Source organism: Phyllobates terribilis, unplaced genomic scaffold, assembly GCF_046119375.1.
Source record: "Phyllobates terribilis strain yellow unplaced genomic scaffold, ASM4611937v1 Scaffold_4__5_contigs__length_816908805, whole genome shotgun sequence".
Taxonomy (NCBI): domain Eukaryota; kingdom Metazoa; phylum Chordata; class Amphibia; order Anura; family Dendrobatidae; genus Phyllobates; species Phyllobates terribilis.
Genome location: NW_027362764.1, coordinates 88,976,009 through 89,002,451, shown reverse-complemented (window position 1 = coordinate 89,002,451; position 26,443 = coordinate 88,976,009). Strand labels below are relative to the sequence as shown.

Sequence of the window (26,443 nt, the reverse complement as noted above, 5' to 3'; positions counted from 1 at the left end):
AGATTGTACATGCGTTTTTCCTGCGTAATACATGCGTTTCCGCATGCGGATTGACAAGCGCTTTCAAAGCGATTTTAGCATCACCTGGAAAGTGCTTGACAACTAGGTCACACTATATAAATCCATGCAAACAGCATGGATTTATATAGTGTGACCTTTAGAATGGTTAAAAATAAAAAAATAAACCTTGATACTTACCTTCCGATGGCCCGGCGTGTGTTGCTGCGCTCCTTCCTGGCTGCCAGCTGATCGCGGGACACTGCACTGAAAGACCTGCCGTCACCGCAGGTCCTTCAGTCTGCTGGCAAGCACAAGGAAGGAGACGGGGGGCCGTCGGAAGGTGAATATAATCTTTATTTTTTATTTTATTCTTTTTTTTACAGTTTCTATGGTACCCAGGTCTGGATGAGACTCTCCTGTCCTCTACACCCGGGTACCATCCGCACATTAGAACGCGCCAATTACGCATGTACAGATGCAGTCTTGCGAAATTGGCGCGTTCTAATGCAAGTCAATGGCGGCGAAAAACCAGCGCTTCCGCAAAATTAATGGACATGCTGCAGATTTTTTGAGCGCAGCATAAACGCTGCGGAAAAATCCACAGCATGGGCATTGAAAGTGCGGAATTGCATAGGGGACCATGGCAGGAGGCTTACCAAGTATTTACGCTGCGGAAAATTCTGCAGCAAAAACGATTGAAAAACGCATCGTGGGCACACAGCCTTACAAAGTATGTACACATCAGGTTTTAGATCTGTTTAATAATGTATGAAGTTTGTATTGTGAAATTTGGTGACAGAGTCGCTTTAAATGAAAGTCATTGTAAATTGCTTTACCGGACATCCATAGTCTGAATGCTTAATGGGGTTTTCCCACGGACAGAAGTTGATTTTAATCAATGGATCTTGGAATAATAATAAGTTCCACAATTGGATGTGTTTTAATAAAATGTTCCTGTACTGAGATAATCTTATAAATGTGCCCCTGCTGTGTACTGTGTAATGGCTGTGTCTGACCACAGGGACATGGTCTGATCATACCACAGCTCCTGGGCAGGGGAGGAAGCAAAAGAGTATACAGACATTACAGCATGGGATCACAAATGATTGTTTAAAAACAGTCAGTCAGGGAAATGTTTTACCTTATAAAAATGTTTTATTTCCAAGAAAGAATCAGCTGTGATCCTGTGCTGTAATGTCTGTATACTCTTTTGCTTTTCTCCTGCCCAGGAGCTGTGGTATGATCAGACCATGTCCCTGTACGGTCAGACACAGCCATTACACAGTACACAGCAGGGACACATTTATAAGATTATCTCAGCACAGGAACATTTTATTTAAACAAATTAAATTATGAAAATTATTATTATTCAAAGATCTATTGATTAAAATCAACTTTTGTTCATGGGAAAACCTCTTTAAGCCAGGCACTTTTAAACTTGCTGAAAACCAATAACTCCCATCATCTTCTACAAACCTCAGATTACAAGCTGATATACAAGTTGGTATCATATATAAGGAAAATGTAAATTACTGGAAAAAAAAAAAAAAAAAAGTTAAAAAACATGAAAATATTTATTAAAAATATGCCTGCCAAAAATTAAAGGGGTGTTCCTATTACATATGTATAACCTACCCTTAAAAGGCATGATTGCTGGGGTCTAACCGCTAGGACCCCCACTGATTCTGGGCAGTGAAATCCCCTGTGTGAATAGATTGGTAATGCACTTGCTTGACCACAGCTCCATTCACTTTTGTGGGACTGATGAAACCGTTGTGTCCTCCTGTCTCATAGAAGTGAAGAGTGTGGTGGAAATGTGAGTTCACCCCCCTCACCATCACACAGAGAAACTTTGGGGCTTGTGATCAATAGTAGTCTTAGCTGTTGGACCCCCAGTGATCATAAATGTATCATCTATCCTGAGGACAGATGATCATCGTATATAATAGGATTACCCCTTCAAAGCAGAAAAGGCAACACCCATGTAAAAAATTCTTCTCCGTACATCTTCCCAATTCAATAGGGACCAGAGAAGTCACAGATCAGACCCAGATGACAATTTGACTGCGTTTCTTCATTCTGCGGCCACTCTCTTCAATTTGGTTTTAATCACAAGACAAAGCTCCAGTGATACCAGCGCATATCTAAGGGGCAGGGAATCTTTTCTTTGCGAAGGTATTACGGCGTGTGTGGAATCTGAGAATCTTACATCCTTAAAATTTCATTGTTAACCTGACCTCTGAAGTAGCTAGTGACTTGAGAGATGAAACTGGAGGTTAGGCGTTATAACTCTTCCTTCCAGCAATCACTCTCCTCACATGGTGATCGTAAGTCATTGTAGTTTTATTACAAAGTATTCCTTGCTTCCAGCTGCTACTGGAAATTGTGCCTTGTGGCCGACTCTACCAACCACGGCTCCATTATAATTCATGTGATTTTTTTGTATTTCTTTTCATTTTCAAACACTGGTTATTGCCGCTGTACAAATTTCTGCAGCCTCCGCATCTTCAAAGTGGTCTCGTCTCCTAACCAGCGCGGAGAAGACACAGCCGGTAGGACTTTAATGCAAATGAGGCCAGGTGAACATTTGTGAAGAATAACGTAGATTTTCCCTCTTGGGACATTTATTGCATACTGGCATATGTTATTCTTCGAGGATGGTAAAGTCAGTACTGCAAGAGTAGTATTAACCAAGTATCATCATCTTGCCTCCATTTCACCTAACGCCTCTAATCTATCGTAATAAATGATATCACGCTCTCCTCTGTACCTGTCTCAGAGTGACCCTCGACTCTGCCCCTTCCTTCACACCGCACATCCAAGCTCATGCCACCTCCTTGTTTCCAGAATCCATCATTTCCTCAACCCTGAATCTTTTAAGATGTTAGTACATGCCCTCATCATCTCCCACCTCGACTACTGCAATATCCTCCTCTGTGGCCTCCAAGCTCACACTCTAGCACCTCTCCAGTCTGTCCTTAACTCTGCTGCACGAATAATCCACCTCTCGCCTCGCTATTCCTCCACTTCTCCCCTCGGCAAATCCCTTCATTGGCTCCCAATTCCCAAACGTATCCAGTTCAAAATACAGAAACTGACCTACAAAACAGTCTATAACCTGTCTCCTCCATATATCTATGAACTAATCTCCTGTTACTTTCTAACACGTAATCTCCGGTCCTCTCAAGACCTCCTTCTCTCCTCCACACTTATATGTTCCTCACTCAATCGCCTCTAAGGCTTCTCCCGAGCATCCCCCATACTCTGGAATTCTGTTCCGCAACACGTCCAATTATCCCCAACACTCAAAAACTTTTGGATGGAACTTGAAAAAGGCATCTTTTCAAGAAAGCTTACAGCCTGCAACAACCCCACTGCCTCCTCACCACCACCGGAGGTGCCGCAACCCACCAACCCCCAAATCTACTGTCTATTTCCCCATTATCCTGTAGACTAAGTCCGCAAGGGCAGGGCCCTCTCCCCTCTGTACCTGTGTCATTGCTCGTTTGTTCACTGTAATTTATATTTGTAATTGGGATGTAACCCCTTCTCATGTACAGCAGCATGGAATCAATGGTGCTCTAAAAATAAATATTGTTAGAGTAGAACTTGCAAACCAATCATTTTTAGGACCATAGGGCAAAGACAAGTAGAGCATCAAAGATGCCAGGCAGTGCATATGTCCGAGAATTCTGATCCGATGCCATAGATGTCGGGGTGATTGCCACTTTGAACTATATCAAAGTCAACATACTATATATAATACAGTTAGACCCTGCGGTAGAGCAGAGAGCCATAGGCTCCGTGACCCACTACCCTCCATCCTGCAGGCCGTGGACCTACAAAACATCAGCATCCCAGAGCAGTGACGTCTCCACATTGCACTGCTTGTGCTGGCACGCTTTGTGTGTTAGAGAGAAGAGAACGCAGTCAATATTGATTTGGTGATTATAAACTATTTTTTGCGGGGAATCTGGCACAAAGGTAGAATTATTACTTTTGTAAGGGGCACTCCAAAAAAGGCATTAATATATATATATTTTTTTTTAAGAGGACACTAGAAGGGTATCTATACTGGGCTGTAAGTGCAAAATTACCTTGGCCTAGATGAAGGCAACACATGCTACGCCACTGGAGAGCGAATGTAAAGAATGAGTCAAAACTTGGAGGGACTTTGTACAACCATGTCCTTCATGTTCAATCATATGTTTGAGTGAGTGCAGAATATTACTACCTTATCTACTAATTCGATGTTTACAGCAAAATTATTAATTTTTTTATAGCAAAAATGTCCACAGATGTTTATAAATTTCCTTACAAGATCAGAAACAATCATTGAGAAAAGCAAAAAAAGAGAGACAACTTATCAATGTAGAAGAGCTGATACACCGACTATAGATATACTAAATAATGTCTGGAAAAATCCCCAAGAAATGGAAACGGAAAAAATCAGATCTTTATAATATAGAGAACTACGCCTCCAGCATTTTTTAAAGCATTGTTAAACATTCACTCACAAAACGAGCAGTTTCCGAAGCATAATTACCGTTTTCATCATGGCCACTAGCCTCGGGTGTGCCTTGCCTCTGGTCATCCTCGGGAGCTTCCGGATAGATGACAGTCGTATCACCTTGCTGGAGGAACTCTTCCACATTAGGATCATGGTTTTGTTCATTTTCTACATCTGAGTCGCATTCATCGCCATGTACTAGGAAAAGACGAGAGATTATTAGGGTTGACCATATAGAGACTTTTTTTTTTACATTGGGTACATTTGCAGAGAAGGTACAGAACATAGGTGATTTTTTTTTCGTCCAATTTTACATGTCACTATCAGGATTAAAAAATATTTTTGAACATTTTCGGATTTCTCTTCTTTTTCTCCTGGATCACTTATCAGAAAATTGAGACAACCAACATTTTTTTTTTCTCATATGGACCAGACACTTTGGAAAACCATTATGAACCATAAGGATAAGTATTGTATGTAAAAGTAATTTCGGTCTGTAACTTTATATAGTGATATAACAACAAACAATGTCCTATGAGGAAGGGTTAGAGGATTTGGGAATGTTTAGCTTGCAAAAGAGAAGACCGAGAGGAGACTTAATAGCTGTCTAGAAATATCTGAAGGGCTGTCACAGTGTAGAGGGATCATCCTTATTCTCATTAGAACATGGAAACACGAGAAGCAATGGAATGAAACTGAATGGGAGAAGATACAGATTAGATATTAGAAAAAACTTTTTGACAGTGAGGGTGATCAATGAGTGGAATAGGCGGCCACGAGAGGTGGTGAGTTCTCCTTCAATGGAAGTCTTCACACAGAGGCTGGACAGACATCTGTCTGAGATGGTTTAGTGAATCCAGCATTGAGCAGGGGGTTGGAGACGATGACCCTGGAGGTCCTTTCCAACTCTAACATTCTAGGATTCTATGATATGAACTCATTACCAGCATCAGGGGCTGATATGCCATTAGTGCAATTGCAAAGGGGCCCAAGAGGTAAGGGGCCCCACTACCACCTCCAAAGCAAGTGGAATTATGCATTCTGATAAGTATTGGACTGCAAAGTGCCCGTATGTGGTTGCTGCTCAGGGGCCTCGTCTGTGTCCGCTCCGGACCAGCATTTACAGGGAGTTGTAAAATAAGTTAATCACTCAATGTGCACACGTTGAGTATTTGCAGCAGATTTTTCTGCAGCAAAAAAAAAAAAAAAACAGTTTTAGCAGGGAAACCGCTGTGTTTTTTATGCCTTCTTACTTGCGTCTTTTCCCCATTAATTTGAATGGGTGAAAAATGCTGAAAAAACGCTGAAAGGATTGACATGTTGTAGATTTAGAAAAAGGCTTTGATAGTTGAAATCTGCAAGGAAAAAATAAGCAGCAAGTGCATGAGATTTCAAAAATCTCATTCACCATGTAAAATACTGTGTTTTTTCAACATTAAAAAAAAAAATAGGCAAAAATGCACCATGTGCTCAAGCCCTTACAGTCACAATGACCTGCATGAGCAGCTCCAACCCCCCACCCCAACAAAAAAAAGTGTAAGCAGCCCTGACAGTATTACAGTGAAAAGGCAGATGACACAGGATCTACCCTTGACCATAGGTGATCACAGCTGCCCTTCTCCTCCTCCCTGAGCAGTGACCCTGGCACATGTCACAGGGCAGTTCCATAGAAGTCAATGACCATCTCCAGTCTATATTACAAGCTTATAGAGTACATGTGCCTACCGCAGATCTGGTAGCATTAGACAAGATGGTCGCCCCATAGTCATGTGCAGAAAATAATCAGAAAGTGAATTTGGAAAATACTATTCAGCTTCTGTCCATTACTATAACCCCCATATGATTTCCCACCCAGCTTTTCAAGGCGCCTCAACAACAGATCTGATTACCATTTACAAGTTAAAAAAGCTGTGTTATCACACGTGAGAACTAAAATGGGCGGCCACTGCGACATGAAACTTCCAAAAAATGTAAAAAAAAAAAAAAAAAAAAAGCAAAACTCAAGGATGTATATAGGGGCCATTTATAGATGTGAGTGGGTGATGCTCTACACGGTTGTCTGCTGGAGCTCCATCACAATATATACTATACTGCCAAACCAGTGAATTATTTGGATAGAGCAGGATTTATGACAGACGCCATCGCTGATAAATCAATTACACCCAGTGATTTCAGAAATAGTGGACAGAAACTGGGAAACCTCATTAATTTAGGAGTGTCTGACAAGACAGCCATATGTGAGAACACATCAATTCTAGCCCTGTCCCATGTCACATCATCATGTTAATAGAGAAATGTCAAGGCCGACATGACCCTCACTGAAAGTGTATGTATGATGAGTGGCGGGGTCTTGAAGTCTACTTATTAATCAGACTTTTATTCTTGTTCCAGGCCTTCTAATTACTTGTGTGGACATTTAAAAAAAACTAGTGGAGAGCAGAACGTTTGCCCATAGCAACCAATCAAATCTCATGTCTCATATTTTTAAGGACCTTTTGAAAATGAAAGCAGCGCCAGGATTGGTTGCTACGAGCAACTACTCTTATTACAGTTTCTCTTTGTACTAGTTTTTATAAATTGTACACAATGCTTCCAATGAAAGGGATGTAGATTTAAAGGGATGTTCCAAAATTAACCTATCCCCAGGATAGGCGATTCAACGCCCCCATCTCTGTCAGTTACATTGACTTCGACTGGAGAAGAGGTCACAGATGTGCCCGTTCCAGTCGAAAGGGGACAAGGGATACCCCACTGACATGATCTGCGGGGGTCCTAGCAGTGGGCCCAAGTAATATAGCTGTTAAAGGGAGTCTGTCCGTAAGATCAACCCACCCCCCACCCTTCCTTCCTCAAACAACACAATTGCGGAGAGAAGCGCATCATGGCAAACAAAAAAAAATGGCCACACTCTTAAAAGGGGTATTCCCATCTCCAAGATCCTATCCCAATATGTAGTAGGTGCAATAATAATAATATTATTAGCAAATCTCTCCAATTAGAGATGTGGTATTGTTTTTCTGATTCATTAATGTCTCTTTCCTCATATGCAGGCATTGCAAGACCTTAGGTATCCATGGTTATGACCACTGATATAGTGACAGTAAATTGCTAGTGGTCGTAACCATGGATACCCAATGTCCTGCATTGCCTGCATATGAGGAAACAGACATAGCGAATCAGAAGAACTATACTACATTTCTATTTGGAGGTATTTGCTAATACTATTATTACACCTACTGCATGTTGGGATAGGATCTTGGAGATGGTAATACACCTTTAACCACACCCTCTAGCCACACCCATTTGCCATTTCTTTCTATTATGGCAAAGAGGGCATAGTGGCAGTGTGAGAAATTCAGCAGGCCACCTGGGACTATCCCGCTGTAACCTGGACTATTGGGACTTATAACTATAAACGAATGAACAAAAAATCCATAACAGCAATAACTTTAATTTTTACACAAGCTTCACTTCCTTTTTTGTGAGACAAGCTGTAGTTAATAAAGTGCCATGTTGCCAAATACGTCAGTAAGGCAGTGTTCACACAGCGTAAATGCGGCATTTTTTTTGGATGTGTGCATAAAATGCTGGCGTGTTGGCTGTGATTTCATTAAAACTCCAGCCCACTGTGCATCCAAAAACGCAGTTGAAATGTGCGTTTTTTGGGGAGTTTTTTTCACTATAGGTTTCTATAGATTAAGAGAAGATAGTTATTGCATTTTATGGTGTGGACACCTGCAGAAAACATGCAGATAAAAAGCAGCAGAATTAACATTGTATTTACATGTGAACACAGCATGAGTGTTACATTTCTATAAAAACATTTTTATGGGTTACATAAACATACATATATACACACACCTTTTTACGCCATTTACAGATCACTGAACATCTGTTCATTGTATTTTATGGGTTGTCACGATAACCAGAATACCAAAATATATGTCTGTTATTTCATAAAAAAAGTGCATTAAAAAAGTCATTATTGTAATTAATTTTTTTTTACCTATAAAACTACAATATATATATACACATACATATATATATATATATACATACATACACACACAGATAGATCTGGCTTATTTTACCTCTAGAATTCAGGTACATAGAAATGCACTGGTATATAGAGATGTAGCTCCATGTACCAGTAGAATGTGCCTACAATGAAGAATACCAGTTACATTCAAGTGGAGAAAATTCTCCTTTATTTGGCATTGCAGCTTATGACTCAATGCTAAAGCTGCCGACTGCCATGCAAGAGGTTGGGTGTTTGAATCCCTGTGAAGACCAGATAAGTGAAGAGTGAATTAATTAAATGAATGCAAATAACGTAAAGAGCACAGAAAGGCGTTGGAAGAGAAACTATTGAGCAATGAACACACGCAGTGTGTCCTGTCCTCAAATAAAAAACTCATCACCGGCTGAAGAAAGACTGGTACGGGAAAAGTTGGAATTTCAGTAATCGACACAGACACTGATGACAGTAGCAATAATCATTTGAAAACAATTGCTACAGGTCAATCATGCGGTGATAATAGGAAGATGCAATTAGAAACAGAAAAAAATAGAAGAGCATAGGACCCTACTCTTCCTCATTTATGGTAACCCATGAAATGGGACAATAGCAAGACCTGAAAAGTGAGCAATTAAGCAGTGTATTCATACCCCATCCAGTTATATAGGTCATGTCCCTTAGCTATAGACATATAAGGCAAGAGTAGTACATATGAACCCTTTCATTACACTTCCTAAAATATTACAGACCATACAGAGTAAAGAGCATTACCCCTCTGGTCCTTGCAGCTCGTAATGCTCTTCCCTACTAGGCATCCGAGGGGTACGGGGGACTGCAGGTTTGGGGAGGTGCAAGTAGGTAAAACACAGGACACCTGAGAAACTAAATGGATCTTCTAAGAGGCCTCCACTTTCTTAGGGAGTCTGATTTCATACAGAAGTCAGATTCCATATAAATCAGGACATCTCCATATTATGACACCCAATGGTTTTGTGATGTCAACAACTGGCAAATAATCAAGTACCTGCACATTCTAGATCATCCAGTTCAGCTTCAGGCCCCAGGATTTCATTGCCCTCTGCACCATCTGTAAAATAGGAACATAGAAAATTATTAATAAAAAATGTGTGTAGATTTTTTTTTACTATTTTTTTTTTTTTTAATGCATCAAAGTAAGAATGCTTTCAAAAATATAAATGATGAGTGCCAAAAGTGTTAGTTTGCCTCTTGTTAACTTTTGAAAATAAACTGTTCACACTTCAATTTTATAAAACATTCTTACCTTGCAGCATTTTTCTCCATACCTGCCTAAAACACACTTAGGCCACGGCCCCACTATCAGTATTTGGTCAGTATTCAGTCAGTATTTTTTCTCAGGAGTGGGAGCCAAAACCAGGTGAGGAGAAAAGGTATAATAGAAACAAGTCACCAATTCTGCATTTATCACCCACTCCTGGTTTTGGCTCCCACTCCTGAGAAAAAATACTGACCGAATACTGATAGTGGGGCCGTGGCCTTAAATGGGTTGCAAAGGTTGGTGCTGAAAGTCTGCATTTACTATGTGATTTTCTATTTTTCATGCAGTCAGAGTACCGTGATTCATTTTCATTAATATTGGAGTAATATCCTATCCGTGCACCCTTCACTCAGTAGAGTGACATGTAACCTTTTGAAATTACCATCTGACTGCAGATTTGAATCCTCAAAGCGTGCGCACTGCAAACGGTCAGGATTCTGTTTCCTGCGACGAGAGAGCGGACGATCACGTGACTACAAGTATGTGATCTGCATACATGCGGTCATGTTCTGACTAGACGTTCTCGGCATTGCTCAATTCACTTGTATTGAATAAAGTCGCGCATGTCTAGTCAGAATGTGGCCAGAAGTATGCAAATCGCATACCCATTGTCGCTGCCAGCACCAGAGAATCCCAACAGTGTGCAATGTGCACGCTGTAAAGATTCAGAACTCTGCAGTCACATAAAATGATTGCAGTCTTTCACCACAAATCTGGAGAGCCCCTTTAAAGAAAATTTAAAAAAACAAAAAAACCACAAATGCCCCTAAATGTTAAATCTTTTTTCTTATGGTATTTAATGCCTTTTTTGTGCACCAAGTTGTTCAAAACGGCACATGCAGGTTGATCAATTTTGTGCAAAATTAAAGATGCACTCCTTGTTTTTTCCTTCACCTTTTCATTGCAAAAAGTTACAACATCCTTTAAAAAGTCACATATTAGCATTCAACGACGCAAGAATATTAGAAATATGTTGTACTCCGCTTATGTAATGGAGGACAAATTGTAAAAAAAAAAATTTGGCATTGGGAGCATGATTTTTGGCTTTCCAAATGTTTTAGCCTAACAAAAAAGAAAACAGATGTAATTATGTAAAATTTAATTTATGTAAAGGAGCAAATTAAATAATGCATAAAGCACAAACATAAAAAGTGACTATTCCAGCCATTTTTACTCCAGCAAAAAAAGGCGCAAAGACAATAAATTGAATTGGGTCCTTAGTTACTAAAATCTCTCTTAGTCACAGCTCATAGTCCCATGCTCAGGACACAGATTTAGAAGTAGCTAAAAATAAAGCATTTACACATTTGTTAAAGCCATTTAAATGCAATTACATTTTCTGCATGACCTCTGATATACAAGGGCAGCGGCAACCATCCACCATGGGAAAAGGTCTCAAAGTGCAACTCCAAACTAGCGAAAAATAGCTTTATATTCCCTTTGCTAATAGTAGACCAGACTTGAAATTGGCTAAACATGGCCACTGGTGAGCTATATTAACAGTCTATTTGTATATGAACCTTCACAACTACCATGTGCCATATATACTTATTAATTGGCAGAGGGGTTTTGGTCCCTGTCAAGCAGATGACCACAGAGGTAACAGTTACCTCTGCACCCCCAGCCTCTGGTCATTTCCATAAAAACATGAACAATTTTTTTTTTCTTTCAAGAATTTTGGCAAATTAAAAGGCAAGACTACTATAAATTAAAACAAACTCCACTGATATTTTACTAGCAAAGCAAAAATAAAAAAATGGTTTTAAAAGTAATTTTTTTCATAAGAACCACACCATAGTCCCAACTCTAGAAAATCTTGATGCACACCAACTCAATGTTGAATAGTTGTTATGACAGCAATACTCTCACAGAGCAGCCCACCTAAAAAAGGTGCCATGTTCAGTTAACCTGAAATAAATCAGGTTTTCAAATAAAAAAAAGTAATAAAGGAAAAGGGGTTGGCCACCTTTTGGGATAAAATATATATATTTTTTCACTTAAATGCATGCCATTGGGACTTAAAATCATGTTTGCAATTGGGTTTCGTCAAAACTTTTGCTTTGCTTGCCTTTTTTAGCCTCTGTGTTGCAGTCTATTGCCGGCTGTACAACGAGTTAACGAGGAACTGGTCAGTCAGCTCGCTATGACATTTTGTAGAAGAGTTTGTAACACTTCTCTGTCATTTTGTAAACTCCTCTCAGCTGATTTATGGTCACTGACTACATCAAAGTTGAATATGCAAGGAGAAAAAAAAGCTTGTAAAGACCAAAATTGAAGAGTCGGGCAGTGCAAGGACTGTCAATCACATCCAGGTGGTGTGTGACTGCAGCTACTCTAAGTCAGGGGACCCGACAGGTTCTCTTCAAAAGGGAACCGGTCAACGGATTCATGCTGCCCAAACCACGAGCAGAATGAATCATAACCTGGTTGCACGATTGCAGGCAGGTATATTTTTTTCTCTGATATGCTATGGTGTTTCAAAGAAAATATAATTTGAAGATGTCCCAGGAGCCTTTTCACACTCAACGCCAGGTCATATGTTGCTTGTGCTACTATGGGCAGTCTACGTGGCCTAACCGCACCACCATGGCCTGCAGAGTCTCAGGATTTGACTCCCGTAAAGCACATCTGGGACATCAATTATCCGAAAATGCAAAAGGGAGCTGTCAACAGCGGATCTTGATGATTTCCGTGTCCAAGTGCATTCAAAGTAGCAGAACATTACTCAGACAACCATTAGTAATCTCATCGATAGCAGCCAAGCTGTTTAAGTTCGGGGATTAAATAAAGATATTTTGAAAATTGTGTTTCCATTTTTTTTTTTATTATTTTGATATCACCAACATCCATTCTTCCTTTCCATAATTCCAAGACTTTTTTTTTTTTATTGGTGCTGCAATTTCAATGTTGATGAGTATGTCCTGTACAGGATTACGGTGGTGGCCTTCTTACCTGTGCTGCTGTTTAAGCAACCATCCGCCTGGTGGACCATACATTTCTCATCTATGGTCATCCTACCTTGTGCCCCCTGTTTGACTTTCGTTGCCTCCTATGTTCACATCCGTGTGCTATTCCTTCTGCTTTCAAGATGGCCGCTGCAGTGGCAGCACAGATAAGGCGGTGGAATCGTGGTTTAGACTTAACACTGCACTCTGCATACTGATGCAGCGGCCATCTTGGAGGCAGAAGGAATGGAATGCCAATCTGAGCAGAGGAGGTAGAGAAAGGCAAAAAGGAGGGCACTAGGGATGAGCGGACCTGTGGAAGTTCAGGTTCTGGTACCCTACCTGAACCTAAGTCCAAAATTCGGTTCTGGTACCAGAACATGAACCCCAATGAAAACAATGAGGACCTGAACTTTTAAACCGTAAATCTCTCTCTTGCTGCAACGGACTTTCTCCAGAACTTCAAACATTGCAATAGACTTTTGGAAGACATCAGTGTTCGGCGTTTAACAACAGACATTAACTATCTGGTACGAACCCAGAACTTTTAAATTCGGGTTTCCTCATCTCTAGAGGGCACCAGATAAGGTGACAATACATAAGAAATGTATAGTCAATTTTCCAGCCCCCGGGATGAGGGTCACCTTAACAGTATTCAGAGATTTGTTTTATAGGAAGTGGCAACCTATTGTGGAAGTTAGTAAGGAAACTAAGATTTTATTTATATATTTAATGCAAGTAGTGACATGAAAAAGAAAAAATCATAAAATCACAAAAAAAAAAAAAAAAAAAAAAATCATTCTTTAGCTCTAGGAAGGTTGTGCCTCTCATTGAAGAGCTATGCTTCATAGGCGGAAAAAAAAACGAAGATTGGCCGATCTATGTAACATAAACATTTAATATATAAATAATATTAAAGTGTTGTCGGAATGAACAATTTTGCTATTCTGCAAATTTTGCTAGTCTCACTTGTTAAAGGGACTGTCAGCATGGAGTGACGTAACCGGTGTGTCCAAACGTTTAAGAGCATGTTCACACCTGCTTGTTTTCCCTTCTATCTCAACACCACTTCCTCCTCTTCTTTGATTGACAGCTCTGGCTTTATAGAGCCAGAGAAGGGTAGAGGTCGAGGTAAACTAAGCAGGTAGGAAGGTGCACCTAAATGTTTGGACACGCCAAAGACGCACCAAGCACCTCAGCTTGGTTTGAGCAGTCATTCTTCACTAACAGTGTCCCTTTAAGACCCCTGCAGCTCCAGCGCAGCTTTTCCACGGCTCCGCGATGATCTTTTGTTTGCCGGGCTGCAGATGATCCATCTACAAACACATGACTGCTGCAGACAATCACTTTCTTCAACAGTGAAGCAAAGATACATGGCTTCAGCAATCACATAGTATCAGAAGGTGCCACAACGATTTGCAGGTCACAGCTATAATGTACGGGGCAGCCAACAAGTGGGGAGACAGACAGGGTTTTCTGAGAGTAGATGTGCACAACCTTTTCTGATCAGAGGACCACCTTGTCACATTCAACCACTACCAAGGGCTACCATAAACATTAAAGCAGTGATTGGACATGGAAAATGATTGGACATTAAGCTCTATTCTCCTGAAACATTGGGGTCCTAGAGTGGCCCCTTGGTAAGGAACTGCAGAGATCTGATAATCAAGCCGCGTGTCTCCCCTAGACCACAGCCTGTGCGCTCTGCATAGAGGAACTAGAAGAGTGATCTACAGAATTTCAGATCGATTGCCGTGGCAAATCCTGGAAGAATTCTCTTTTTTAACTATTTTTTGTGGTTTTCTCTAACCGTCTTCACACACACCTGTTTATACCGGCAAGGAGCGTGGGAACGGACGAAAGATTGCTATTAAAAAAAGGGTCTCACAGAAGGGAATTGTTTTAACAGGTGGGCACATCATATCATGTTAGATATTATATGTTAATGAAAAAGGGGGTTTAGATGTTCAGCTACAAATTTTTGAAAGTTCTCAGAATAAATTGTCATTTTACTAAACTAGTTAAAAGCAATAAAGGTTAAGGTCATTGTTTTTTGTGGCTTCTTTATTTTTCTAAAAAATATTTTTGCAGCAAAGAAAAAAAAATTGGATACTTTTTGTTCTGCATGTCTTATTTCTTGTATTTCTTAAGCAAAGAAAAAAAGATTGGAGACTTTGTTCTGCATCTGTTTCAGATCGCTTCCATTACATAACTTGCCTACAAATTTGGCGCAGCTTTTTACCCTCTTATGTTCACTTCATGTCATTTGTTGTAGCACAATAAGGCGTGCAAATCTGGCTTTCATGCAATTCAAGGTTATATATAGAAGTTGTGCAAAAAAAAAAAAAAGTTTGGGTATAAATTGACAGCACGCCGTCAGTGCGGCATGAAAAAAGGCAGAATGTAAAAAAAAACAAAAAAAAACAACATCGCACTGCCCACCAGGATTACATTTACACAGTTACATTTATTTTTTTCCCTTTAAGCATTTAAGAGGAATACCTTCATCATCCCAACAAGTTTGCTTCACACTTTCGCTGCCTTCTGCTAATACTGTTTGGTCGGTTGGCAAGTCGTCTTCTGGCACACTGCCCTCGCCATCTGCCGCATCTGTAACACTTTCCTCTTCCACTATGTGTAATTTGTCTTCATCATCGGAATCAGAATTTGCGTCTAACACATTGTTGTAATTGGTAACTGTGGCAGAAAAAAAAAATAGATTATTTTAGTCAATGTGTTATACAACAATGATGTGCTAAAGTCATAATAACAAGTATTTACAATGAGATCATGTGGCACATTAGCAAAAGCACCAAACAATTAGCCACTTTCTCCCTGGACCACACTGGGAATACTGAACTTCTAATTAGTATACCAACAAAAATGAGCAGTCAAGCCCGCACTCATTTTCAACAATGTGAAAAAATAAAAAAATTAAAAAAAAATGTTGGTCAGTTTTTTTAGCACATGAAGAAAGAATTAGAAGAAATTACAGTAAATCACAATTCTTTACAAGTTCTTGCAAATTTAGAAGTAAAAAAAAAAAAAAAAAAAAATCACACCCAGAAATGTAGAAGGATAACTAATGTTAAATACTAAGAAATGTTAGCAATTTTAACAGATACTTAGTAGCCTATATTAGATTTTTATGCATTTTTTTTTTGTAATGTGTAATCCAATAATTTTAGGGTGTGTACCCACAAGAAAGAAACTTAAAGGATTTAGTAAAAAAAAAAACAAAAAACAAAAAAAAAAAACCTGCAGCAGTAACTGACCTGAGGTGCTGCTTTTTTTTGTAGAGTAATTTTCTAAATGTCATATCGTGAAAAAAAAGTTTAAAAGTCTTCATAGAGACATGAACCTGTGATCTCTGATTGCTGGTTCCATACACTCCAACACCATCGTATTGTAGTATATAGCTACAGTCACAGTTTTGCTCAGCCTTCCGCAGGCCCTTGGCTGCCATGACACTCTGCAATCTCCTGGACGAGTGAGTGGTCTGACAGGTGCTCAAAATGGCATGCGTTTTAAATTATGCAGCATAATTTAACAGCAGTGATCAGAGCAAGCTCCGGTCGCTGCGGTTATAGGAAGATGTCGGCTGTGTAATACAGCTGCCATCTGCTGGGTATGGCGCACACGACACACTCCATACATGTTCAGCAGATGTTGGGAAGGAGTTGAGCTGTGAATTTTAACTGTAGATTTCATCTGATACAAAGGAAAATCCGCAAGAACAAAAAAAAAAAAAAAAAAAAAAAAAAAGTGCTTGATTTTATGCACCAAGGATTTCGCTGCTGATTTTATGCTGCAGAAAATCCACACTGTCAGTTCTGAAAGAATATACCCTAAATTTAAAAAAAACACAAAAACAAACGGGGACATCTAAACAAAAGTTGCAAATTCTAATAAACATATAGCACATACTACTGTATGCAAAAATCTCTTTGTGATGCATGTCAATTTGTTAGTAAAGATTTCCCAATCAGACCAACAACACAATAATAGAAAGCTGTTGTGGCTTATAAAGTATTGATTTGAAAATAAATTTCTCCCAATCAAACAACTATTATTGTTTTCGCCTCAATTAATAGTTTTTTGTTTTTCTTCTTCTTCAAAATGCCAAGATTATATTACATTTTTCTTTTAAAGGCGACTTGCTGCAAACCGGAAGGAAAAAACCCAAAACGATCTAAACAAAATTTATGGTAATGCTTTATTTCATTTTCCTTACCACAATCTGTATTAAATTTTAAAAAAATAGAATACTTGCTATGTTCACATCGGCCACTGGAGCTATTCCAGACTCCTACTTCCTGCTCTTTCAGGAAATTCACATGTACATTAGCAGCAATAGACGGACGCTGACCCCCATCTTTTGTACTGAAGTATCTAATGAGCGTGTGATATAAGGTCATTTGTGAAGGAAAGTGGGGTGGGGGGGTGAGCGCAGAGCTGCGACATTGACTACTGTGAATAAAAGTGTTACTTGTGATTGTAATCCTGCCTGTGAGGATAATGAGAATTCTGAAAAGTCTTCTGTAGAAAAAAAAAAAAAAAAGGGAGTGTGGATCTAAAATAGCCTAAGTGGAATAAGTGGTAGGTGAGGAAGGAGAACCACATTTTTTTAAAAACACATTTAAACACAAAAGTCATATTTAGATGACACATTCCCTTTAAGCACCGTGTACAACGACCAGCCGTACTGACTGACCATAGTCTGTATAGGAATCGTGAAATCTCTTAAATACGATTTAAACTTGCTATTTGGTGATAATTATACTGCTGCACTTTATGGAAAAAGTAAAACTGCCATCGCTGCTTTTAGAGTAGTTCAAGGGTACCGAGCGGCTGCTGACACCGTCCTTAAATGCTGATATTATTCAGCACATTACTGTATTTTACAAGAGTCCAATCCCATTTACGTTTCCTGGAACTGAGGCTTCCTCATTGACCTCTTCACTTTCCAGCCTTCGGGCCATTACTTTTACTTTAAAATCACTTGTTCTTATACAATTCATTCAGCAAAATGCATTTTGTACACCCAATGCAAGCACGGCCATGGTAATGAAACCGAACAGCCTATGAGAATGTAAGGTTTAGGTTCACACTTACATTTTGAGACGCTCTAATGTATTCGTACCAGGCCTAGGAGCCTTCTCCCACCCCCCCCCCCCCTCCAAAAAAAAGGAGACTTCAGACAACCAAGTCTCCTTTTTTTTTTGCTACTATCATGTAAATAATGGTAGTTGTATCTTGCAATTGAAGCTACAGAAGTCAGAGTCAAGATAGTAACACTTTTCTTTTGCTTACAGCAGGTTGCCTAAGCGACCGACCACCGATGCCGACTAAAGCCCCCCTCACACTAAGCGAGATCGCTGCTGAGTCACAAGTTTTGTGATGCAACAGCGACCTCAGCAGCGATGTCGCTACGTGTGACACTTAGCAGCGACCAGGCCCCTGCTGTGAGATCGCTGGTCGCGTCGAAATGGCTTGGACCATTTTTTGATCGTTGAGGCCCCGCTGGGTAGCATGCATCGCTGTGTATGACACCTTACCAACGACCTCGTTGGCGACTCAGAACTGAGAAGTCGTCCCTCATCGATGTCTGAATCGTCAGAGTAGCTGCTATGTGACAGGGTCCCAAAGACCGCCGACATCGTTATACAGGTCGCCGTATCGTTGCTGCGTTGTTGGGAAGATCTGACTGTTTGACATCTCACCAGCGACCACATAGCGACGCAGCAACGATCCCTGCCAGGTCGTATCGTTGTCGGGATCGCTGTAGCGTCGCTAAGTGTGACGGGGCCTTAAGCCTGAAAACACTACACTCAAGCTGGCCTGGGTTAGGAGATAAGTGTGCGCTCTAACAGTGCCAGACAGCTTCAAAGCAGTGCTTACAAGCGTAACAGAAAAGAGCTTCTAAGAACCGTTCATGTACAGCCACCACCGCTGGACAGCAGTGGTGATCGGTCACCTAGGCAACAATTTGTAAACAAAAAAAAAATTATAATTAATAAAGGCCAAGAAATTTAATAATACAGTAAATTGCAAAAGTGATTATTTTTATAAGTACTATACAACAATAGCCATCTATGAAGACACGAATAACTAAAGTCCCAATAAAAGGGAGTCAAGCTTTAGATGGGACCCTATAGAAGGGGAATGGAGGTCAATAACATGTTATGGTCATATCATTAATTTGCACACAAAATTCCCGATAGCGGTTTTTAAAAGTAGCCAAAATTCTTTTAAAGCATAAAGTCTGAATCAATCATCTTAAAGACATAATGGAAACTATAAGAAAGCGAGCAATATACAAAGCATAGTAGAAAGCTGCAAACTATTTTCAAGGTCTCCGCTTGTGGTCATTAAATAAATATTAGTCCAGTTCAGGTAATGATCAGTCATGAGCCCGCACTTTAACATTTCTCCATCTTATATGATTTCTGTTTTTTTTTTTTTTTTTTTATTTGTTATACGGCAGCCACGTCCCTTCCGTTAAGATCAGAAAAAAAAAATCACTATATAAAAAACGGAAAACTCAGGGGAACAACTGGAATAATAATAAGATCGAAAACTGGCGATTTCTGACCTGGTGACCGGTTCTCTTGTAAAGTTTAATATTAGCCACATGCTAACTTTGGGTATTATTGGCACGCGGATGCAAATCTTGACAGTTGGATGGATAATCTTCGGCGTGTCTAGACCTATCCACTTCCTAAACCCACAGTAAATTTGATATTGGGATCAGAGGCTCCACTGTCAGGCCAGCACGAAAAGTTTATTAAACTGACCTTTATTTTAACTTTCTAGTGTGGTACGAACCTCCAACCCAAAAGATGAATACTCACACAGCTCGTGATGGAAGAATCACATGTCAGTCTGAAGATTATAGACAAGCCATCAGAGATGACGCACCCACTTCTTTTTGGAGCAGTCTTGTAAAGCAAGATGACGACATACCATAACGATGTTTCACTACTACATCGTGACAACGCACTTCACAATATACTGGTATAAGCACGGCAAGGGTAAAGTAAAAGGAAGGCACTAACAACAAGGCGAAGTTCCCAATGGGCAGCAATCTGCTCTAAAAATTTGCGTGATCCAAACTGGTATCTAAGAGGTAACATTTCTCCTTGTGGAGAGTGACAAGCATGGGCTGGCATGTCAGTGTAAGGAGACTTATAGGCCATGCAATGCTCCTCAGAGAAATTAAATATGCAAAATTGTCTCATCAGAGAGGAGTACTAGAGTCTTACCTGATAAAGTCAGTCTCTTGCTCAAGAGATAAAAAGGGCCCTGCTCCCATCACGCTCATGCCAAGGCCGGCCAGATACTCGAGATAGTCTGCTGAACAATAAGTCTGCTACCTGTCTTGGCTCGATAGATAGATAGATAGATAGATAGATAGATAGATAGATAGATAGATAGATAGATAGATAGATAGATAGACAGACATACACACAGTGCCTACAAGTAGTATTCAACCCCCTGCAGATTTAGCTGGTTGACACATGCGGAATTAACTTGGCATTGTGACATTTGTACTGTAGATCAGCCTGGAAGTGGGAAATGCACTGCAGCAAATTTTGGTTTTTTTTTTTTTCTTTTTTTAAAACGTTAAAAGTTAATTCAGAGTGTCATTTATTATTCAAACCACAAGAATTCTGTTTGGTCCCCCTAAAGTATTAAGAAGTAGTTCAGGCACCAAGAATAATGAGCTTCACATGTGTGGATTAAAGATCTCTTTTGCCAGCCTTTTCTGACTATTTAAGACCCTCCCCAAACTTGTGAACAGCACTCAGACATGGTCAACATGGGAAAGACAAAGGAGCATTCCAAGGCCATCAGAGACAAGATCATGGAGGGTCACAAGGCTGGCAAGGGGTACAAAACCCTTTCCAAGGAGTTGGGCCTACCTGTCTCCACTGTTGGGAGCATCATCCGTAAGTGGAAGGCTTATGGAACTACTGTTAGCCTTCCACGGCCTGGACAGCCTTTGAAAGTGTCCTCCCGTGCCGAGGCCAGGCTTGTCCGAAGAGTCAAGGCTAACCCAAGGACAACAAGGAAGGAGCTCCGGGAAGATCTCATGGCAGTGGGGACATTGGTTTCAGTCAATACCATAAGTAACGTACTCCACCGCAATGGTCTCCGTTCCAGACGAGCCCGTAAGGTACCTTTACTATCAAAGCGTCATGTCAAGGCTCGTCTACAGTTTGCTCATGATCACTTGGAGGACTCTGAGACAGACTGGTTCAAGGTTCTATGGTCTGATGAGACCAAGATCGAGATCTTTGGTGCCAACCACACACGTGACGTTTGGAGACTGGATGGCACTGCATACGACCCCAAGAATACCATCCCTACAGTCAAGCATGGTGGTGGCAGCATCATGCTGTGGGGCTGTTTCTCAGCCAAGGGGCCTGGCCATCTGGTCCGCATCCATGGGAAGATGGATAGCACGGCCTACCTGGAGATTTTGGCCAAGAATCTCCGCTCCTCCATCAAGGATCTTAAGATGGGTCGTAATTTCATCTTCCAACAAGACAACGACCCAAAGCACACAGTCAAGAAAACCAAGGCCTGGTTCAAGAGGGAAAAAGTCAAGGTGTTGGAGTGGCCTAGTCAGGCTCCTGACCTTAACCCAATTGAAAACTTGTGGAAGGAGCTCAAGAATAAAGTCCACATGAGACACCCAAAGAACCTAGATAACTTGGAGAAGATCTGCATGGAGGAGAGGGCCAAGATAACTCCACAGACCTGTGCCGGCCTGATCAGGTCTTATAAAAGACGATTATTAGCTGTAATTGCAAACAAGGGTTATTCCACAAAATATTAAACATAGGGGTTGTATAATAATTGACCCACACTTTTAGGTTTAAAATTTAATAAAATTCAACTGAGCAACATAACTTTTTGGTTTGTAAGATTTATGCTTCTGTTCATAAAACCTACTCTCGTTTGCAGTTTGAAGGCTCTAACTTATTTGCATCTTATCAAACCAGCTAAATCTGCAGGGGGTTGAATACTACTTGTAGACACCATATTATATTATATTATATTATATTTATATATATATATATCACACACACGTGCTCAGCTTGGCCAAGCATACACATGTTTTTAATGGGAAGAGGTGAAAAATAAACAAAAAAAACATACCAACAGCCCGATCCTTCTCTCCTCTAATATCTGTTGGGGAGAATTGGGAGGCCCCCCCTACACACATCAGATGATCAGACGGTCTCACCGGAAATAATTGGACAGCCTCACACATTTTCATTTAGTGCACATATGTGGGCCTCAAGGTATGCCAACAGAGGTCAAAATGGCCATTTTCTGGGTGAAAGGGCCTTAAGGTTGCATGTGGCTGACATAAATGTATTTGCAAAACCCAATGTGAACACAACCTTATTTGGACTACAATGAGCGCTGTAGCTGAAGTGAAGTCATCGATCACATTGTTGCTCTAAGGGTAAGATGGATGTAAGATAATGGTGACACGACCGTGGCCCTCCACCACGCCGATGGTGGGCTGGAGATAAGCAGCTGCCATTTACCTTTGCTGCTCATCACAAGAACAGGATTAAAACATCTCGTTGCCTAGGAGACCGACCGCCACTGTCTTGCTTATAAGCGCTGCACTGAAGCTGGCCGGGGTGAGGAGATAACCACACGTTCCAGCAACCCCACCAGCTTCAAAACAGGGCTTATAAGCTCAATAGAAAAAAAAAAAGCTTGTAAGCACTGCACATGTTCTGCTGTCCAGCAGCGGCGGTCGGTCTATAAGCAAAAAGTGTTAATATGTCAAGAACGGCTGAAAGTTTTAATAAGCAGTAAATTGCAAAATTGCCTGTATTTACAAGCACTATCCAACAGTAGCCGTTTATAAAGCTGGGGATAAGCCGTCAAAGCAAGCCGTAGACACATGACTTATTCCCACCTGCATGAAGAGACGGAAACGGGGCATTTATACAGTTCAGAGTTGCAAAAACATTTTCTTGAATAAATAACAGCGCCAATGGAAAAATAGACACGTGAACCGCCGGAGGGACGCTAAAGCCAATTATTTCACTTCTCTCTTCTCAACTAAAGCCAGGTAAATGAATCATTTAGTCCTTAAAAGTATAAAATTCCAATGCTTTATAGTTAACACATTAAAGAAAAAAGGATTCAAACCCTTCACAGCAATGAAAACCAAGAGCAGAGTTCTGTTCTCATGATCCGTGCATAGTAAATACATACTCGTACTCCAGACCATTAGGTTTGCACCTCCTGACTATATTGGCTGTGATGTAGGGGGAGCGCTGGAAAAAGCATCCATGCAGTAAAGTACAGAACAGAGGCTAATGGTCCTGGTGCAAGCAGAATATTAATCCGGTTGGGACGGCTAATTAAAAGTCTTTAGGGGAAGGCTGGAAACTGGTGAGCAAAAGTTCCTAATTTATGCAGAATTCGTATTAACTACTGGTGCCCTAAAGACATGAAAATTCAATATAATTAAAGAGACCTGACTGGTGACAGATTATTAAATATTATTAATTATTGCATAGTAAAAATACAAGATGGTATTGTAAGATTACAGGTGATCTAGGATGATTGGCTGAACATAAAAATGTCATCTTATTAGCTGTCCAAACAAGCCAACCATCGACTCTGTATGAGGGATTCCCGACTCTCTGCTGATAAATTACGTCAGGGAAGAGAAGAATTGGGTAGTTGGAACTTCAACACTCGATCCTTTTGTTTTCAGTGCGATAAGTGCCTCAGCCCCTGCCCCCTCCCTAAAACAAGGCGTTATCATTGACACTCGTCTTGGGACTGGGCTAGTCCCAGCGCGACGTACACAGCTTGATGTGCACAATGACAGTGCGCTCTCTGTTGCTAGCTCAGATCAGGAGTAAAGAGCTGGCAACAACACATTTTCAGAATTCCCGGCGTGCAGACACCAATGACATCACTTGCAGGGCGACACTGGTCTCTGCACACTGGGTATTCTGACAAGGCACGCTGTTGTCGGCTCATCACTGCAACAGAGCGTGCGCTGTCATTGTGCACATCGCACTGGCACTAGTCCAGCCCCTGAAACGAGAGTCACCGATGCCTCATTTTAGGGAGGGGGGGGGGGGGGATCAGGAGCTCCCGCCCCCTGATCACGCTTTGTTTGAGTATCCCAGCATGTATGGAGATTCACAAACAGAGAATCAAAAAGGTAGTAAAAAAAAAAAAAAAAAAAAAAAGAGGATTGAAAAAAGCAGTTAGATAGGGAACACTAAGTGCTCCATTTATTGTACGGCTGGAAATGTCTGAACGTTGTGCTCGGCTGGTCTTCGGAACTCCCATTAAAATGAAGGGAACGGCAGTGCGCAAGATCGACCTGTCCTCCATTCACACTGGGGTCAACATAGCCCCGGTAGAAGGTTTAGTGGGGAAATTATCCTCTATCCAATGAATAGGGAATAATTTCCAAACTTGAGAATACCACTAAGTATTTGATATAATATTTCACTATTAGTCATATTCCCCCACTCCAAGACGGGGTATGCGAGTTTAAACTTTTGTCCATAGCACATTATGTTTTATGTTTTTGTCGCCGACTTTTACTATTGACTCTAAAGTGAAAGCTTTAGATCATTAAAATCTTTTTCTTTTTTTTTTTTTTTTTTTTTGCATACGCTAGCAAAAAAACTCCCAAAGCAAATGTTGAATGAACAGTGGCATCAGCCACCCTTAGGCTATAATAGCAACAGATGGGTCACAACAGCTACTGAAAAACTAATTAAAAGGGTTTTTCCCGCGTTTAAGATATTGATAATCTGTAGAATAGGTCATTAATACAAGATGGGTGGAGGTTTGACACCTGGCACCAATTAGCTGCTTTCAGCTGTCAGGAGCTGGATATGCACAGCAAATAGAGCCCAACAGCACAGCTCCCTTTATCATGCAGTGGACGTTCCAGGGTACTGCAGTACAGCTCCCATCATAGTGAATACTAGCTATTGAACCCGTTCTTCGCCCAGGTGGCGAGCATTTTTACTGGTATATGGTCTCCCATGCTGGTATGTGCTGCCCCCATCCTGGTATTTGTGCTGCCCCCCCTCCTGTCCCCACCATTCTATCCCTCCTGTCCCCACCATTCTATCCCGGTATGCGTGGCACCCCTCACCCCCCAATAATGATATGTGTGGTACCCCTCACCCCACAATTCTGGTATGTATGGCCCACTCATGCCTTTCACGCTGTACACACATACAAAAATAAACACTCCCCTTTCTTCTCTGTGCTCCAGCGCTTCTGTGTCCTGCTCTGCCGGAGGCCGGGGGAGGAGTGTGGCGCCGGAGCACCGCGCTGTCCGGCGCCATTTTGCTGAAGACACACTGAAAATGTATCTTCAGTGAAATGGCGCCGGATAGCGCTATGCGCATGCGCCGATCCAACACCTCACTCCTACCTTGGTCTCCGGCCAGAAGAGAGGCGCGCGGCAACGCTCCTCTCAGTCAGGCAAGTACGGCGCCGGAGATCGCGGTATGCGTTCAGTGTCTACGCATACCGCGATCTCCAGCGCCATACACTCCTCTTACCTGTAACGACTGGATGCGCTCTTCTGTCTGGAGCCAGACTGCACGTCACGCATGCGAAGTCTATAGAGGCTTCAGACAGAGGGACGCTTAGCCGATTATATTATAGATAATAGCTGCTTTGCAGTACCCAGGAATGGCCACTACACAGTGAACGGAGCTGTGCTGTTCAGCTTCCTTACGTCTGGCCGACCCAGAGGCTATGTGCCCACGATGCAGAAATGCAAACGGCATGGATTTATATAGTGTGACCGAAAAAATGGTGAAAAATAAAAAAATAAATCTATACTTACCTTCTAATGGCCCCCGGAGTCTTTATTTGCTCCGTCCTGGCTTGCTGGCAGCTAGCGGTACACTACACTGAAGGACCTGCCGTCACATGACTAAATGACGTCAGCGAAGGGCCTTGAGTCCACTGCGATCTGCTGGCAAGCGAAGCCCGGCACACCGCGGGCCATCAGAAGGCAAGTATAATATTTATTTTATTCTTTTTTTTTTTTTTACAGGTACCATGGTACCCGGGTCTGGAGGAGAGTCTTCTCTCCTCCAGACCCGGGTACCATCCGCACATTGAAACGCTTGGATTCCTCATGTACAGATGCAGTGATGCGGATTCCATGCGTTCCAATGCAAGTCAATGGCAGCGAAAATGCAGCGCTTCCGCAAAATAATTGGTAGTGCTGCGGGTTTTTTTCCGCAATGATAATCCGCAGCGGAAATTTCCGCAGCATGTGCAGAGCACATGCGGATTATCATTAGGGAACATGGCAGGCCTTCTACCATGCGTTTAAGTGTTTCTGCAGCGGAATTACTGCTGCAAAAGCGCTTAAAAAATGCATCGTGGGCACACAGCCCGAAGCTGACCACAGCTGATCAGTGTGTGTGTGTGTGTGTGTGTGTGTGTGTGTGTGTGTGTGTGTGTGTGTGTGTGTGTGTGTGTGTGTGTGTGTGTGTGTGGGGGGGGGGCACGGCCGATCACAGCTGATCAGATGGGGGGAAAATGGGTGTCGGATTGAGATCTTAACCCTGGAAACCCCTTTAATTTATCTATAGTTTTGATCCCCAAAAGATAGACAATACAACACCATA

The 26,443-nt window shown here is 41.3% G+C and overlaps 1 protein-coding gene across 3 annotated transcripts in view; it reads right to left on the bottom strand.

Moving 5' to 3' along the window:
* ZEB1 (zinc finger E-box binding homeobox 1) overlaps window positions 1-26,443 on the bottom strand; it is a 139,892-nt gene that overhangs the window by 42,544 nt on the left and 70,905 nt on the right. For all 3 annotated transcript variants that reach the window (XM_073677612.1, XM_073677613.1, XM_073677614.1), the window contains exons 2-4: window positions 15,273-15,467; window positions 9,553-9,615; window positions 4,547-4,708 (exon numbers count right to left, since the gene is read on the bottom strand). In XM_073677612.1, the coding sequence (XP_073533713.1) occupies window positions 4,547-4,708; window positions 9,553-9,615; window positions 15,273-15,467 (420 nt within the window). The remainder of the gene's footprint in view (window positions 1-4,546; window positions 4,709-9,552; window positions 9,616-15,272; window positions 15,468-26,443) is intronic.